The 15,869-nt window shown below is 34.2% G+C and overlaps 6 protein-coding genes and 1 non-coding gene across 7 annotated transcripts; 3 read left to right on the top strand and 4 right to left on the bottom strand.

The window, feature by feature from the left end:
- Positions 1–199: 199 nt before the first annotated feature.
- On the bottom strand, positions 200–1,725 carry LOC103862770 (60S ribosomal protein L7a-1). The gene is made up of 5 exons (XM_009140462.3): positions 1,571–1,725; positions 1,377–1,418; positions 783–1,283; positions 593–685; positions 200–488 (listed from the first exon to the last, which is right to left on the bottom strand). Exons 1-5 carry the CDS (start codon positions 1,571–1,573, stop codon positions 357–359), a joined length of 771 nt encoding a protein of 256 aa, XP_009138710.2. The 5' UTR covers positions 1,574–1,725; the 3' UTR covers positions 200–356.
- A 237-nt stretch (positions 1,726–1,962) lies between these two features.
- Positions 1,963–3,466, bottom strand: LOC103862769 (outer envelope pore protein 16-4, chloroplastic). The gene is made up of 7 exons (XM_009140460.3): positions 3,247–3,466; positions 3,109–3,160; positions 2,983–3,014; positions 2,852–2,885; positions 2,595–2,662; positions 2,340–2,496; positions 1,963–2,208 (listed from the first exon to the last, which is right to left on the bottom strand). The coding sequence occupies exons 1-6, from the start codon at positions 3,316–3,318 to the stop codon at positions 2,341–2,343; spliced, it is 414 nt and encodes a 137-aa protein (XP_009138708.1). The 5' UTR covers positions 3,319–3,466; the 3' UTR covers positions 1,963–2,208; position 2,340.
- A 56-nt stretch (positions 3,467–3,522) lies between these two features.
- On the top strand, positions 3,523–5,042 carry LOC103862768. Its single transcript, XM_009140459.3, has one exon. It carries the CDS (start codon positions 3,796–3,798, stop codon positions 4,957–4,959), a length of 1,164 nt encoding a protein of 387 aa, XP_009138707.1. The 5' UTR covers positions 3,523–3,795; the 3' UTR covers positions 4,960–5,042.
- A 74-nt stretch (positions 5,043–5,116) lies between these two features.
- On the bottom strand, positions 5,117–8,043 carry LOC103862767 (peptide chain release factor APG3, chloroplastic). The gene is made up of 15 exons (XM_009140458.3): positions 7,773–8,043; positions 7,639–7,695; positions 7,473–7,553; positions 7,340–7,397; positions 7,158–7,261; positions 6,947–6,998; positions 6,814–6,863; positions 6,490–6,555; positions 6,234–6,398; positions 6,066–6,138; positions 5,842–5,974; positions 5,697–5,754; positions 5,567–5,614; positions 5,400–5,483; positions 5,117–5,288 (listed from the first exon to the last, which is right to left on the bottom strand). Exons 1-15 carry the CDS (start codon positions 7,932–7,934, stop codon positions 5,223–5,225), a joined length of 1,257 nt encoding a protein of 418 aa, XP_009138706.1. The 5' UTR covers positions 7,935–8,043; the 3' UTR covers positions 5,117–5,222.
- Positions 8,044–8,169: 126 nt separating this feature from the next.
- Positions 8,170–8,242, top strand: TRNAR-ACG. Its single transcript has one exon. It is a non-coding gene; the product is annotated as a tRNA-Arg (tRNA).
- Positions 8,243–13,537: 5,295 nt separating this feature from the next.
- Positions 13,538–14,640, top strand: LOC103862764. The gene is made up of 2 exons (XM_009140456.3): positions 13,538–14,169; positions 14,359–14,640. The coding sequence occupies exons 1-2, from the start codon at positions 14,120–14,122 to the stop codon at positions 14,543–14,545; spliced, it is 237 nt and encodes a 78-aa protein (XP_009138704.1). The 5' UTR covers positions 13,538–14,119; the 3' UTR covers positions 14,546–14,640.
- On the bottom strand, positions 14,569–15,839 carry LOC103862765 (monothiol glutaredoxin-S6). Its single transcript, XM_009140457.3, has one exon. The coding sequence runs from the start codon at positions 15,126–15,128 to the stop codon at positions 14,820–14,822; it is 309 nt and encodes a 102-aa protein (XP_009138705.1). The 5' UTR covers positions 15,129–15,839; the 3' UTR covers positions 14,569–14,819.
- Positions 15,840–15,869: the final 30 nt, after the last annotated feature.

Genomic DNA, 15,869 nt, shown 5'->3' with positions numbered 1-15,869 from the left:
AGAACAGCATTAGATGCGGTATATTTTTGAAGGACAAATGAAAGCTGCTAACTTCACTTAGTTTTTGGTAATAGTAACACTACTAGCTATTCTCCTTTTAGCAACTCTGGTCATCTCAAACAACTAAGTTGAGTAGTTAAATTCACTGGGCAAAATTATAACTCTAAGCACGGGTTCATTGTTTTAATATGCAAAAAAGGATCAGTAAATAAGAAAATAATAATCTCAAAAGTAAAATGTCTTAACAAAAACTGCATAAAATCCTCAAGTGTGCAACATCGATAGTAAGAGCATAAAGTTTTAAAGTATCCCAAGAAATCGCTAAACAAAAACATAACTCAAACGAGATGCTCCGCTTAGTTCATTCTCTGGGCAGCCTCCTTGGCAAGAACCCTCTCCTTAGCTTTGGTCTTGGCTTGAGACTTGGATCCCATGATGCCTCCTCCCCACTTCTTCCTGTACTCCTCGTACTTGTCGTTGAAGTTTGCCTATTCAAACCCAGACAAAAAAAAACGTTAGAAGATATACTCAACTCTTCTTGAAGAATTATACTCCTAATCTTCAATTCAAGTTGAGCCAGTTTTTTATTCACCTTGATGGCTTCGAGGATTTTGCTGAACTCGAGCTTGTCCTCGTTCTTGACAGTGGTCAAACACAAGCAAGCAGCAGTCTTCTGGTGAACAACCTGCAAGCAGATGCGAGAAATGAACATCAATCAAAGGTGTAAGAGTGTATAAAAAGATAAAATACTAATTAAGTGTAAATAGTCGAATTGTATTTACCGTTCCAAGACGAGATTTGCCTTTGACAATGCAGTAAGGCACTTCCATCTTTCTGCAAAGAGCAGGCAACCAGACAACCAGCTCGATGGGGTCAACATCGTGTGCAATGACAACAAGCTGCGCCTTGTTCTGCTCGATGAGGTAAGTCACGTGGTTGAGCCCATACTTAACAACAATGGGCTTCTTGGATTCAGAAGGCTTTCCCTCAGCCTCGGCTTGGGCCTTTTTCAAAAGACGATCCTTCTTAGCGGCCTTGTCCTCTGGCCTGTACTTCATCAGAACCTTGAAAAGCTGGGTAGCAAGGTTCTTGTCGAGAGTCTTGGTGAACTGGTTAAGAGCCGGAGGGACCTTGAGCCTCTGCTTGAGGATACGCTTCTGCCTTTGAAGACGGATGGACTTGGGCCATTTGATGTAACGAGTCAAGTCTTTCTTAGGAGGCAAGGCACCACCGATGCCAAATTGCTTTGGCCTTCTCTCAAACAGTGGATTCGTAACCTTATCCTGATAAAGAAGTAAAAAAAAAAACGAATAAGACAAGTGTATTGCATAATGTTTCTAGATGATGCCTTTAAGGAAACAAGATAAGAGCATTACCGTCTTCTTCTTCGCAGCTACTTTCACTCCCTTTTTGGGTGCCTACCCATTCAAAAAATGTCACAGAAACAGATCAAATGTTTCAGCATAGGAAACATATTAACGAATCTTCATTCATGTACTCATTTTATGCTAGTTAGTTACGAAGGTTAAGAACAAACAAAACATCGAGTAGAAGGCGTGAATCGACGTACCATGGTCTCTTGTCAATTTCTGGAGTTGGACGGCGGAAGAGCGGCAAAGACTGTAACTAGGGTTCTTTTGTTATCTCTACTTATATAATATAAGACAGGTATGTGTTTTTCTTTGTTAAAGCCTTTCATGCAAAATGTTTTATACACTTGAAAAGCCCAAATCGTTGGCCCAATATATAAACTTTTTTTTTTTTTTTGACATCGAAATATATATAATCGTTGGCCCAATATATAAACCAGTACCAAAAATTTGTACAATGGGAGTGATATTATTTTCTTAATTTATAGAATACTGTATTCAGTTTTGTGTTTAAAAAATGGCACTTTAATTTAGATTTGCTATTAACAATTTATAGTATGCACTATATTTGGTTAAACTACTAGTATCAGTGTTTGGATAGTTGATTTGAATACTTAACTTTGCAAAAACATTATACATTTTCCCACAAGTTCCAATCACCCGCTGATTCAAATAATGTTTTTGGTTCGGACAGAGTCTCTTAGAGTTTCACTTTCTTTTCTTAGCAAAGATTATTACAGAGGGTTATTTGTCTGTGAATCAGAGAGTTTGGTATGATCATCTGTCACGTTCAAGTTCCAGGACACAAGTGGTCTTGATGAATGGACTTATCCGAGACCTGCAATCAACAAAACCAACAACAGACAGATATATAAGGAGATTGTTTCGTAATGTTGACCGGTGAATGAGGAATGTGGATGCATTAGAATTATGTCAAGAGCAGAACTGGATGTGTTGTGAAATTCACACCTTAGTGTTGTTGTTGTTGTTTGAGATCAGTCCTGGTGGAATTAGCCAAAACACTAAAAATAGAGACGAGACCGGCGGTGGTAAGAACGTGAGACCAGTTTCTAGTGCGAAGAGCAACAGCTGCTCCAGCCACAGCTCCTCCGACCAAAGCATTCACCTGAAAAAGGGTCCATCCAACTAACTAAGCAAGATCGACTTTCAGATCTTTGTATAACAAAAAAAAAAAAGGAAAAAGAAATAATGAATGGAGCTAACCCAATCACTCTTGCCTCGATATCTCTGAAGGCCACAGTTAGTCAGAGTAAAGATACCACTCACTATACCTGAAAATAAGACAATTCTAAGCAACCATTAAAGCAAAGAACATATAACCAAGTAGTAATATCACCAGCAACACTAAGTATGCCAACTAATCCAAAAAAACATAGAACCGAAGCATCTGCATTTGGCAACCAACAATCTAGTAGTACTCATCTTCGAAAAAGGAGACAAGAAGGGAGATATATACTTACCGCATTGAAACCCGATTTTGCCAATGGATTTTGCCTACCAAAATGAAAAAAAAGAGAATCCAACCCAGTTGACATGAGACAAATGGTTCATTTTCACAGAGAGAGCAAAGAGAGAGATAGGGTTTAGTTACCACATAGGAAGCCTGAGAAACGCCGCTTAAACCTGCCAACTTTTAACTCATCAGCAAGATGATTTTGATCCAGAATCTTAAAATAGATTAATAAAAAAACAGATATATATATCTTGGATTTTATACCCAGTTTGCGAGCATTATGAGGTCCGGCGCAAAAGCCATATAATCCACCCGCCTGATTGATAGCAGATTCATTCATATAGGCACGTGCAAACATTGATTGATTGATAGCAGATTCTCTAGAGATTTGTAGATAATTACCGTGGAAACTCGGATAACTGACTCGACGGCGCGGGAAGAGCACGGCACGCCCGCAAGCAACTCCTCCTCCATCTCTCTCCTATTTCTTCTCCTCCCCCATACCAAAATCCTTTTTTGTATTCCGTCGAATCCCAATCTAATAAATTGAATCCGACCGGGGCCCAATTTTAATTCCGGTTTAGTTCGGTTTTTCTAAAAGTTGACCTTCTTTATCTTCTTCTTCTGATTCTCGTTCGGTTCCTTTCGAAACCAAGGAAGAAAAAACAATAATACTAGTTTCTTTTTCTTTTGGGCTCTTAAAGGGCTTATAAAATTATTGGTTTATTGGTCCCTAAATGGGCCTATGAAAAACCTCAAAGTGTGACTTCCTTTGATCGGATTCTCTGTACGAACTCACTTCTAATCGTTTGTTCATTTACATTTTCACAATCACCATCGAAATAGCGAGGAGCAACATAGAGAGTGATAAGAAGACACTCTCTCATCAATTCACCGACGAAACAGAACCTGCGTGTGCTTGCTATATTTTGGGAGGGGTTTTATGTAATCATGATGTCAAGTTTGCTATACTGCCGACGCTTTCTCTTGACATCTTCTTCTTCGATTGACTCATCTTCCATTTCGTCGTTTCTGCTGAGTGGTAGTAGTAGAAGAAGAACACTGAGTTCAGTCTCCGACACGAAAACAGAGGACGCCAAAAGAAAGAGACCGCCTTTGAAATCGTTTACTGTAAATTATCTCTTGAACTCATGTGGGTTGTCCTTGGAATCTGCTAAATCGAGGTCTAAGTTCGTAAAGCTTTCATCTTCCAAGAGACCAGACTCTGTCCTCGCTCTCCTCAAGACCAACGGCTTCACCTTTGAACAGATCACCAGAGTCGTCAACTCATTCCCTAGCATCCTCATAGTGAACCCTGAGTCAGTTCTCTTGCCTAAGCTCTTGTTCTTCCGTTCGATCGGGCTAACGAGCTCTGACACAGCGAAACTGATCTCGAACTGTCCCACGACGCTCTCCCTCAGCTTGCAGAACAGGCTGATCCCTTGCTATGATTCCCTCAAGAGCATACTCGTGGAGAAGGAGAGTATCCTCAAATGTCTGAGACGCGGGTACTGGATCTTCACGTTGGACACTGTGAAGTACTTGGCTGCGAGGCTTTCTCTTTGTAGAGATGCTGGAGTTAAAGACCAAAGCATCAGAAGATTGGTCCAAAATGGTCCGCTTGTGTTCTTCTGCTCGGAGAGGAAGTTCAACGAGGTTCTGACCAGAGTACGCAGCTTTGGCTTTGATCCGAAGAAGATGTATTTCATTCATGCTATGTTGGTTTTCTCTCATGTGAGTGAATCAACTGTGGAGCGCAAGTTTGAGCTGTACCAACAGTTTGGTTGGTCCAGAGGAGAGTTCGTGGCAGCGTTCATGAGGTTTCCAAACTGTGTGAAGATATCGGATGAGAAGATAAAGGGAACCATGGAGTACCTTGTGAACGATGCTGGTCTGAAGGCCGGTGCAGTTGCTATGCAGCCTTTTGTTTTGGGGCTGAGTTTGGAGAAGAGAATCAAGCCGAGGAACATGGTGATCTCTGAGCTTCTGTCTAAAGGGTTTGTGAAGAGAGAGGATTTGAACTATTTCCAGATTCTTAAGGTTAAAGAATGTGTTTTTGTGGATAAGTTTGTTCTCAAGTTTCAGCATGTTTCTTCTCTCCAGCCATCCCTATAGTCTCTTCTCTTTGTTTTGTGTGTATTGTGGCATGTTCTACATTGTTGATCTCTTGTTGATTTGATTGCAGTGGTTTTAACATATTAGTTTCAGATGAACTTTGTTGCTAAGCTTACACGTATTGTTCATAGAATAATTCATATGCTTAGACGTAGACATAAATAAAAAGGAGATTTTATAAATAGTGATATGTTCAAAGACTTTCATACATAAATAAAGATTTTATAGTTATGATGTCTGTTTAGCATAGTATTGAGGCTTTATCAAGAAGCAGCTACAGACTCAGACAGCTCTTCCATGAGTTCTTTTTGTTCCAAAGCAGCACAAGCCTGCAATATAAACAACAACGGAACAACATTTCCTCAGGTTTCATATAGTCAACTGATAACTACGCACAAACAAGTTTTTGAGTTGTAGAGTTTGAAGGTAAGGGAGGTAACCTGCACTGCATCCTCTAAGCCACCTTCAAGAAATGATGTAAGCGCAAAGTTCATCTTTAGCCTATGATCCGTCACTCTACTATCCTGTTATTTTCATTCACACATCATCATAAGCATTACACAAACCATCCTCAATAACCCTCTGAATAATCAAATCCGTGTATTACCTTATAATTATACGTCCTTATCTTTTCTGAACGAGCTCCAGTTCCAACCTGTTTTCCCAAGAATCAACATAAAACATGAATATTCATTCCATGAGCTTAAACCAAAAAAAAGTCATGGGGATAGTATTACCTGAGATTTTCTTTGATCTCTTATCTTCTCTTGTTGTTCCCTTAATTTGATTTCGTACCTATATATATGGCAATATCTCATCAAATCAATAAGAAAGACTGAAGATGAAGAAAGAGGAGGCTGATACTTTTATAAGGTTGCTTACAGTTTTGCTCGGAGAAGCTGGAAAGCACGAGCCTTGTTACGTATCTGAGTCCTTTCTTCTGTACAGAAAATGCGTATACCCGATGGTTTATGGACTAGGTCTATAGCCGTCTCCACCTTGTTCACATTTTGCCCTGCACACCAACACCACACTCTTCAGTATAATAGCAAGTGAAAAATTGCAAGAGAAACATAGAATGAATTTATTTATATTTTAGCCCTGACCTCCAGCGCCACCAGATCTTGCAGTTGTAAGTTCAATGTCTTTCGGGTCAATCACAACTTCCACTTCATCAGCCTATTATAACAACAGACAGAAAGCAAAGATAACAGTTTCCAACTGGTTTACTATAAGTCTTGAGGATATCAATAAAAATGCAACATGTGGTTTACCTCTGGCATGATGGCAACAGTGGCTGTAGAAGTGTGTACACGGCCCTGTGTTTCTGTTTGAGGGACACGCTGGACTCTATGAACACCAGATTCGTATTTTAGCTTGCTATACACACGGTTTCCTTTTATCTCCATCACACACGTCTTGTAACCTCCATGCTCAGCCTTATCAAGTAGGAAGATATCAGAAGCTATCTTAAGTTGCTATGCTGTACTGCAATCTTCTTTAAAAACGCCAGAAAATAGAGGGCCTTACCTCAGAGCATGAAACCAGAGAAAACTTCCAAGAGCTGCGCTCGCTGTACCTCTGATACATCCGCACCTGCAATTTAAAAGAATATTGCATAGCAGAGTGATTCACTATAATATTATGATGAAGCTTTCAGTTACCACATTTGCTTAGCCATGAAATATAGGATCAATCACAGTCACAGGTTATTATGAATAGAAGTGAAACAAAATGGTGAATAACCATCAGATTGCGTTTTAAATTCAGGAAATTCCAAAGTATTGGAGGTCAGAAGAACGTGGAATCAAATAGAGGAGCAGAAGGAATAAATAAAGGGAAGCATGTACCTACAAGGTCACCAGTCCAAATAGCAGCTTCATCTCCACCTGTTCCTGCTCTCACTGTACAAGGAACGAAAACTTTATACTCGTCCACAGGTTAACAAATGATACAAGTTGTCAACATTTACAATTAGTCAGTTTACCTTCGAGCAATATGTTTCTGGCATCAAGAGGATTGGTAGGAAGAAGCAACATCTGACACAAGCAAACACATAATGTTACAGCTTGAAGATTCGAAACAAGCGGGACAAAGGGCATCTTCAAATAATTAAAGTCAGCAACATCCAACTATACTATGGAACCAAGTCCAAGAGCATTGCCTAGTTACATGATGAAGGGTGTAAAGTGTAAAACCTTAAGTTGTTTTTCAAGCTCCTCAATTTCTTTAGAGAGTGAGTTGATTTCACTTCCTATCATTTCAGCCATTTCTTCATCATCTCCAGCCTCTTTCGCCAAAACTGAATCAACAAGACCAATCACAACCAACTCCAAGGAACAAAACTGAAGCAAAAAGTAAAGAAAAAAAAAGGAGAAACCTTTGGATTCTTGTAATTGCTTCTCACAATCCTTGAATCTCCTGAACACGGATACAACCTAGGAATAATCCAAACTGAAGTCAAATATAAAGAAAAAGATTCAAACATTGAAGCAAATAAGTAATGGGAAAACCTCGTCAAGCTCGGACATGGACTGTGCAAGTTTCTGGTATTCAGAAGGATTAGAAACAACATCTGGGTCAGCTAGTTTTACCTTACCAAACAAAATAATACAAAGCTTGTAAAGATGTCTCCACATAGAATATAAGAGAACATAAACCAATCAAGCAAGAACATACAGATAACTCCTTCCATGTCTTCTCAACAGACTCCATTTTCCTAATCAGGTAAGGTTCCTACAATTCTCAACAGTAAAAATCAAAATCATAAGCTATATCGTAAAGTCACGAACCTAGAATCTACAACCACTTACGGCCATACAGACGAGTCGTGGAGTCCTGCGAGACGACGGCGAGTGCGGTATTAAACATACTCCTGACGGTGGCTGCCCTGAACGTAAGTGTAACGGTGAATTAGAGTGAAGATGCACGAGGGCTCGAGCCATTGGACTCGTCGTCGTCGTGAAGCTATTCATCTCCGTTAAGAGAGGTGGTGGAAGAATGAAGAGTGGCGCGTGATTTTTGTCGGATAAGGCGTTTTAGAGTTTAGAATGATGAGACGTGTTTGGCTGTGAGGACAGTCGTATCTTCGTTATAACCTATTTATTGGGCCTTACAACCTTCTTCCGGCCCATTGTGATTCAAGATTTCAACTCATTATTCCGATAACTCAAGACTCGGTTTATGTTTTACAAAATAGTGAACACCAATGACTTCATGGCCCAATGGATAAGGCGCTGGTCTACGAAACCAGAGATTCTGGGTTCGATCCCCAGTGAAGTCGTTTATATTTTTATATTTTGGAGTATTTTTTGGATTTTCGGATCCTAAAATAACTGAAACTGATCCTAAACTTTTTGGAACAAAAAAAATTAAGGATATTAGCAATTCCTGGAGACCTGAACCAGTCCACACCTAGAAAGATTCGAACTGATAACCGAACGTACAAGTTTTAAATATCCTAACTAGATTTTGATCCGCACGTCCGTGCGGATCTATTTTTTAAAATAATATGATGCTATTTGCTTTTTATGTCACTATTTAAGGTTGGGCAAAAAACTCGAATTCGAAGAATCGAACCAATCTCAATCCGAATAAGTAGTACTAAATCCGAACCGGAATAGATTAAATATCTGAATTATTCAAAATGTTGGTATTTGAAGAATTGAAACCTAATCCGATCCGAACCGAATTAATTTGGGTATCCAAAATAGATTTATATACTTATATATATTAATTATTTTTAGATTTAATATATATAAAAACATCCAAAATATATATGATACTTTTAAGTTCGCATAAATGCTTGAAAAATATATACAAATAATTAAACGTAAATATCTTAAATAGTTAAAAAATACTCAAAACTCCAAAAAATACTTAAATAATTATTAATTCTCTATCCAAATATTTAAACCAAACCTATTTAAATTGGTTATCCAAATCAGAACCAAATCCTCAAAGATCTGAACTGAACACGAAATCCCAAAAAGATCCGAAAACGAATTCGAACGCCCATCCCTAATCACTATTATATACTATATGTGTTATCATAGATTACAAAATATGTGCTATCATATAATTAATCGTATTTTATACGTACCATCAAATAAGTTTTCTTATAATTAATAATATTGTATACGTACAATCATATAAATAATCAAATATATTATATTTTAAAATTTAATGTGAAATATAAAAACTATAATTTAAGTTGGTGTTTGAAATTGAGCTTTGTATTGTATTTTTATTATATATATTGAAAACATTTTTATAATAGTTATTGGAAAATATGTTAGTAAAAATCAAATTTTAAATATATGTAAATTTTTGAATGAATTTTGATATAAATTAATTTTAAATTATTATTTTGATTTGAATATATATATCAAGTAACATAGATCTATTACTTTTTAATATGATGTAATGGACTTTCAATTTTTTTTAGTAGCATAAGCTCATTATTTTTTTAGTAGCATAAGCCCATTATTATTTTTTTTCTAACTTACTGCTATCCATGTTTCCAAACACTACTATTTTTTTAATTACTATTCATATTACCAAACAATCCTAATGTGTACTTCAACTTTAATAATATAGACTAGATTTGGACCCGCACAACCGTGCGGGTATTAATTTTCATGTTTATATATATTTTACATAACTAAAACATATTTTTAAATTTACTTATATATTTAAATGTTTATATTTAATTATTTTTTAAATATAACAATTTGATAGTTTTCATGTTGTAAGTTAATTGATTATTTCAAATCATCATATATATTTGGTATTTTTATTATATATATTTTAAAATTATTTTTTATTCAATTATTATGATCATGATCCATAATTCAAAGCGCTAGATTTCCTTTATCAATATGTTTTTATGTTTATTCATTTAAGATAATAACAATATATATATATATATATATAAAAGTTTAAGATAACTTAGTTTTAAACATGAATTATCTAATTTACTAATGTTAACCCGTTCTACCAACATATTATATTTCCAGCATAAATTTTTAATGTTTGTGAAAATAAAATATATCAATTTATCAGTTTAACATAATTTAATCATATTTAGTCAAATACAATGTTTTATTTTAAAATGATAGATATAACTATAAAATAGTAAAATTTGATCTAATTTTTTTCATTTTATAAAAGATAACTGAGTATATATATATTAATGTATAATAACATTAATTTCATTACTAATTACAAAATTAGTGAAAATATTTATATACAATTTTTTATAATTAAGATATTGTTATAATATTTTTCAACACATTTGTTAAGAAAATTAAATATATATCTAATATATTAAAACAGAAGTCATGACTTCTTTTCATGTGTGACTTTTTTTAGTTTGGATCATTCCTAGAAAATATCATATTTTACATAAGTTCATTATTAAACCATATTGGAAAACTCGTAACCTAAAAAGACTTTAGAGAGAGAAGAGAGAGAAGAAAAGTAGATCGACCTTTGGGTCCGGTGATCGTCCGGCGCGTGAGCGTGCGTGCGGTCACCGGAGCCCCTAAAGCCACCTAAAAGTTTCCGATCTTCGCTTTGCTGACGCCCCCTCCCTCCTCCGCCTTGCCTGAGCTCTAGAAGAAGGTCGTCCATGGCGGATCTGGTTTTGGTGTAAAGGCGCGGTCGTGGTGAGGATGCGGCGGTGAAGCGCTTTCTGTGGCCTTTTGGTTTTATCTCCGGGAGGCGGAGGCTCCGTCAGCTCCGTCGACGCCGGTTCAAGTCCCCGCGAGGTGGAGGCTACGTCTAGCTCTGCCGTCGTCGGTCTAGTTTACGGGAGGTGAAGGTGTTTCATGCCTTGCCTCGCCGTCGGTTAGTTCCCTAGTTTAATTTTTAGGGTTTAGTCGGTTTCTTTTCTTTTAGTGTTGTCGAGGTTGCTTGGTGTGGTTTGGTGGTGACGACGTCGGAGGACGATCGAAGCTCGTCCAAGGTTAACGGTGACGGTTCCCGCAAAAGTCTTCCTCTCGGTGATTGCGACGATTGGTGACGGATGAGATCTCGATCCGTCGAGTGATACTCTCCGTATTTGGGCTCACCTCTGTCGAAGACGTTTGGCGGTGGTGATGGTGTGGAGTAAGTGAGCTCCGGCGATCCGGGTGAACCGTCGGTTGGTTCCCGGTGTTGATCCGAAGCGAGGGCGTCGTCGATGCCGCAGCGTGTGTCCGCGCGGCGGCGATGCCTCGTGGGGGTTAGGGTTTCTAGTTGTTGGGCTTTAGGCCCAGAAGTTTAAGGTTTTTGGCCCAGATTTTTGGGTTTATGTATGTTTTTAATGTGGGTCTTTAAACCCATTTATCTAATATATTGACGGAAAAAAAAAAAAAACATAAGTTCATTATTATATCTTTTATTATCTTTATCTTTTTATTTGAAATACAAATGAATATATTTAAAATGTTCTAACAAAATCTTTTTAAAATCTTCTTAGAATCTTTTTAAATTTACTTTTGAAAATTAGTTAGTTTTAATTTAAATTATGATAAAATATAATTAGAAACTAAAATTGAATATAGTTTTGGTTTATAAATGAAAGTTTAAATAAAATGAAATTAATTAATTTCTAAAAAACATTTACTAATAATTTTTAAAGATTTTGTTAGAAATAAATATTTATTTCTATTTTAATTTTTCAAATTTGTTTTCTAATAAAATAAAAATCATGATTTTTTGATGAGTGATATTTTTATTTGGACCATCATCTAAATTTTCTATTAAATGTATATCACTAATGCTAATATATATAATATTTTTAACTACTTTAATCATAACTAGATTTTTCACCCGCACATCCGTGCGGGTAGATTTTTATTTTATAAATATATAACGGATACCATCGCAAAATTTTAAAAGATATGATTTACATTTTAGTGTTATGTATTGTGTAAATCTATAATATTATTGGTTATGTTTCTTGTTCGATATTATTAATGTATAATGATTTGTTTTATACATTTTACTTTCTTATTAATTGTTATTATATATAAATATATTTTCGAGTTTGGTAAAATAAATTCATAGTATGAAGTAAAAAAATTTAGAAACTCCTTTATTTTTTCTAATTTTTACAGACTGAATATAACACATTTTAAAATTTTATTTAGTTATACTATAGAAGTGATATTTTCTTAACATAATTTATATTTCTATGTTATTTATTTTAGTATATTGTGAGATTTTATAGTAAATACATTATAATAATACTATATTATTAATTATGAAATCAATCGCTGTATTAATTTAAAAATATTTTAAAATTTTATTAAAATTTTATTAAAATTTTAATAAAATTTTGTTAGGTTTTTCAACATATTTTGTTATAAGTAAAAATAAAATTTAAATTTATAGTTAAAATTTATTTATTAATATCTATATAATTTATAAGATTTTTTAGAAATGTTATATATTAAATAGATTAACTTAAATAGTCAAATAGATGTAATTGATGAAATAGACCTAGTATGAATTTTTATGGTATTTGTTTTAATAAAGATGATATAGAATATAATTATAAAATTTGAAAAATAACATACAATTTTATTTTATTTTGTTTTATAATAAAATCTTATTTAAATTAATGTATAATAGTATATATTATTAATCACGAAATTAATCAATGGTATTATTTTAAATAAAATATTTTAAATTTTTAGAAAGATTTTGTTAGATTTTTTCTCAACATTTTGTTATAACTTAAGATAAAATTTAAATTTACAGTTAAAATTGATTTATTATTAATATCTTTATATATTTAATAGATTAATGTAAATAATTAAATAAATGTAATTAATGAAATGAATCTAATAAGGCTAGTTTGACTTTTTTATGGTAGATAAAAATGATACTTCTCTTTTAATAGAGAAGATATCTTTTATATCTTTTATTTTTGAATTTTTTAAAAAAAATTCTAACAAATCTCTTGAAAAAGATTATAATAAGATCTTAATTGTCATAAATTGAATATAAATATTTTCAACTAATTTTGTAATTAGTAATGAAATGTTACTAAAAGAATAAAATTATATCCTATTTTATCAATTTTATAATAATATCTATCATTTTAAAATAAAAACGTTATATTGAAAAAAATATGATAAAATTATTTTAAATTGATAAGTTCACATATTTTATTTTCATAAATATAAAATATTTATGCTAAAAGTATAATATGTTAGTAGAACGGGTTAATATTAGTAAACTATATAATACATGAATAAAAATTTATCTTATCTTAAACTTTTTAATATACAGTAATTCATTATATAAAATTAATAAACATTAAAAAAATTACTAAAAAATCTAACGATTTGAATTACGGATCATGATTATAATAAATTAAATACAAAATTGTTTTCACATATGTTATTTCATGTATTAAAAAATATAGTTTAGTAATCAAACGCAAATTCAATAGGACAAATATATAATAAGCAACATATATATGTGATGATTTTAATTTACAGCATGAAAACTATAAAATTATTATATTTGGCATAGTTATACAAACATTTAAATATGTGAGTAACAATAAAAATATATAATAATTATGTAAAACAAATATCTAAATATATATATGTGAAAATATATACTCGCACGGTTGTGCGGGTGGAAATCTAGTTTATATTTTAAATTAAAAGATATCAAATTATATTATGATTTAAGTAGCTAAAAAATTATATATTAGCATTAAGGAAATACATTAAATAAAAAAAATTAAATGATGATCCAAATAAAAATATCACACATGGAGCAAATTGTATTTGTTAACCAATCCGGGTTTTTAGGAGTCGTTGTTATATTAGGATTGATATATTATTAATTCATATTATTAGTAATAAATAAATGATAACTGATTTCTAGTGAGGGTTCATTTTTTTAAAAAATCACACATGAATCAAGGTTGTGATTTCTGTTTTAATATATAAGATATCTAAGAGTCGAAGGATCCGATCCGAACTCTGGCTGAGGACCTGAGTGCGCATGCCTATATGATCTCTAGTCAAAAGTTCTAAACCTTCTGACGCATCTAGAAGCTTTCTGTTGTCGGAACCAAGTCTTTCTTTTCTTTTTTCTTTTTTGGTTGGAAGCAGCCGCAGCAGCTCCTCAATTTCATCTCGTTCCTGCGACGATGTCTATCTACAGAATCGCTAGAGCCTTACCCTTCTCGGCCCTCTTCAGGTTCGTTCAACTTCATCTTCTTATTTTTCCTTTGTTCTAAATCGCCCCATTTAATTACCCCGGTGATGAAGATATTAGTGCTTGCATGTTGGCGGAAATGAAAAGGGTCGAGCTTTGAAAACATGAGCTTCTACAAATAGCACAGTCTTAGCTTTTTATGTTGAAATGCTAAGAGTTTCAATTTTACAGGCAGCTTGAGAAAGAAGCCGAAACTGTGATCAGTGTCCTGCGACCTGGCCCATTGGGAATCATAGAACACAAGTTCACGCCTCAAGAGATTCGCCAGGCCAAAGCTACAGTGTGTAGATCAGTCGATAATTGGCGAAGACATTCTAATCATGCTAATGGCGTTTTAAATCGTTTCATCTATAAATGAAATAAGTCAATACATCTCCACTCTTGAATAAAATGCCTTTTCATTTTGTTAAAACAAAGATTAATCAAAAAAAAAAAGCAAACGTTTCTCTGTTAGTTATGAATAAGCATTTGCTGATATAACAAGTATGATATTATTATAATACACAAGTTCTTGATCTTTAGAGCACCAGGGTTTGTGTGTGTGGGACTACTACACTTGACAGTGCATTGTAGTAGAAACTCGAAAACCCGAAAAAAGGCAAAACAAGTAGTATATAGATTCTTCTCAATCTTTAAACCCATATAGCTCCGGCTCTTCTTAGCAATGCAGCTAGTTGGTTCTTGACATGAATGGTCATCACCTGGTTAGCACCACCGATTAACTGTTCCCCTATGAACACAGCTGGCACACTCGGCTTACACCCCATTTGTACCAATGCTTTCTCCACCTCCTGGCCGTTAGACAACTGGTCAAGCTCGTAGACTGTCACATTTGCACCATACCCTGAGATCAGTGTTTGGATTGAATGGCTCATGCAGCAACTGCTTTTGCTGAATATCACCACTGGTTTCTCTGCTACTAAACTTCTTATGCTTTCCATTTGGATGAAGAGTGTAAGAGGGAACTCAATGGTTGTTTTTGATTTGATGTTATAACAATGTTGAGTCTATTTATAGTGTTAGATTGTGTAAATCAGATCTATGTCACTACTTTACTACCTTGTGTTCCTTTGCCCAATGATGTGCCCTTTCGCGTTCACTAAAAACTGCATCAACTTAAGATTCTTTAATTTTTTTTCAAATATGAGAACTAAGTGGCATATACAGTTCATGGGAATCTTTTTTTTTTTTTACTAAATATGGAAATATCATTGCCAATGGTTTAGTAGTGATCCACGGATTCAAGGTGGTATACCAACAGTGTGATTATGTTGCTCTTTTTTTTTTCCAATACCTTTTCTTTTGCTTTTGATGCATTTACTGAGGTGGAGATTGGATTATAGATTCCCCCACAGGTTTTAAGCTCAAAAGAAACGGAAAGGTAAAGAAAGAAAGATTGACTCAGAGTCAGAGATACTTTTTCTGCTGGTGTGACCTGGAGTCTAGAGAGCAAGTGAGTGTGTGTATGATCAGACCCAAGATGTTGCTTTTAGCTTTTACACTAATCTTCAAAACCATCTGAATGTGAGAGTTTGTCTTTAACTCTTAAGAGTTCTTCTTCTTTGTTGTTGCATTGACTCTCACAGAAAGTTAAAGAACCACCCACTAATCCATTTCTGTGGATTCTTGAAACCATATTTGGAAAAATCCATAGAAAATGAGGAATCTGTTGGTAGATTCGT

This window comes from Brassica rapa, chromosome A04 (genome assembly GCF_000309985.2).
Source record: "Brassica rapa cultivar Chiifu-401-42 chromosome A04, CAAS_Brap_v3.01, whole genome shotgun sequence".
Taxonomy (NCBI): Eukaryota; Viridiplantae; Streptophyta; class Magnoliopsida; order Brassicales; family Brassicaceae; genus Brassica; species Brassica rapa.
The sequence above is the reverse complement of the archived record's forward strand: the minus strand, read 5'-3'. Positions and strand labels throughout refer to the sequence as shown.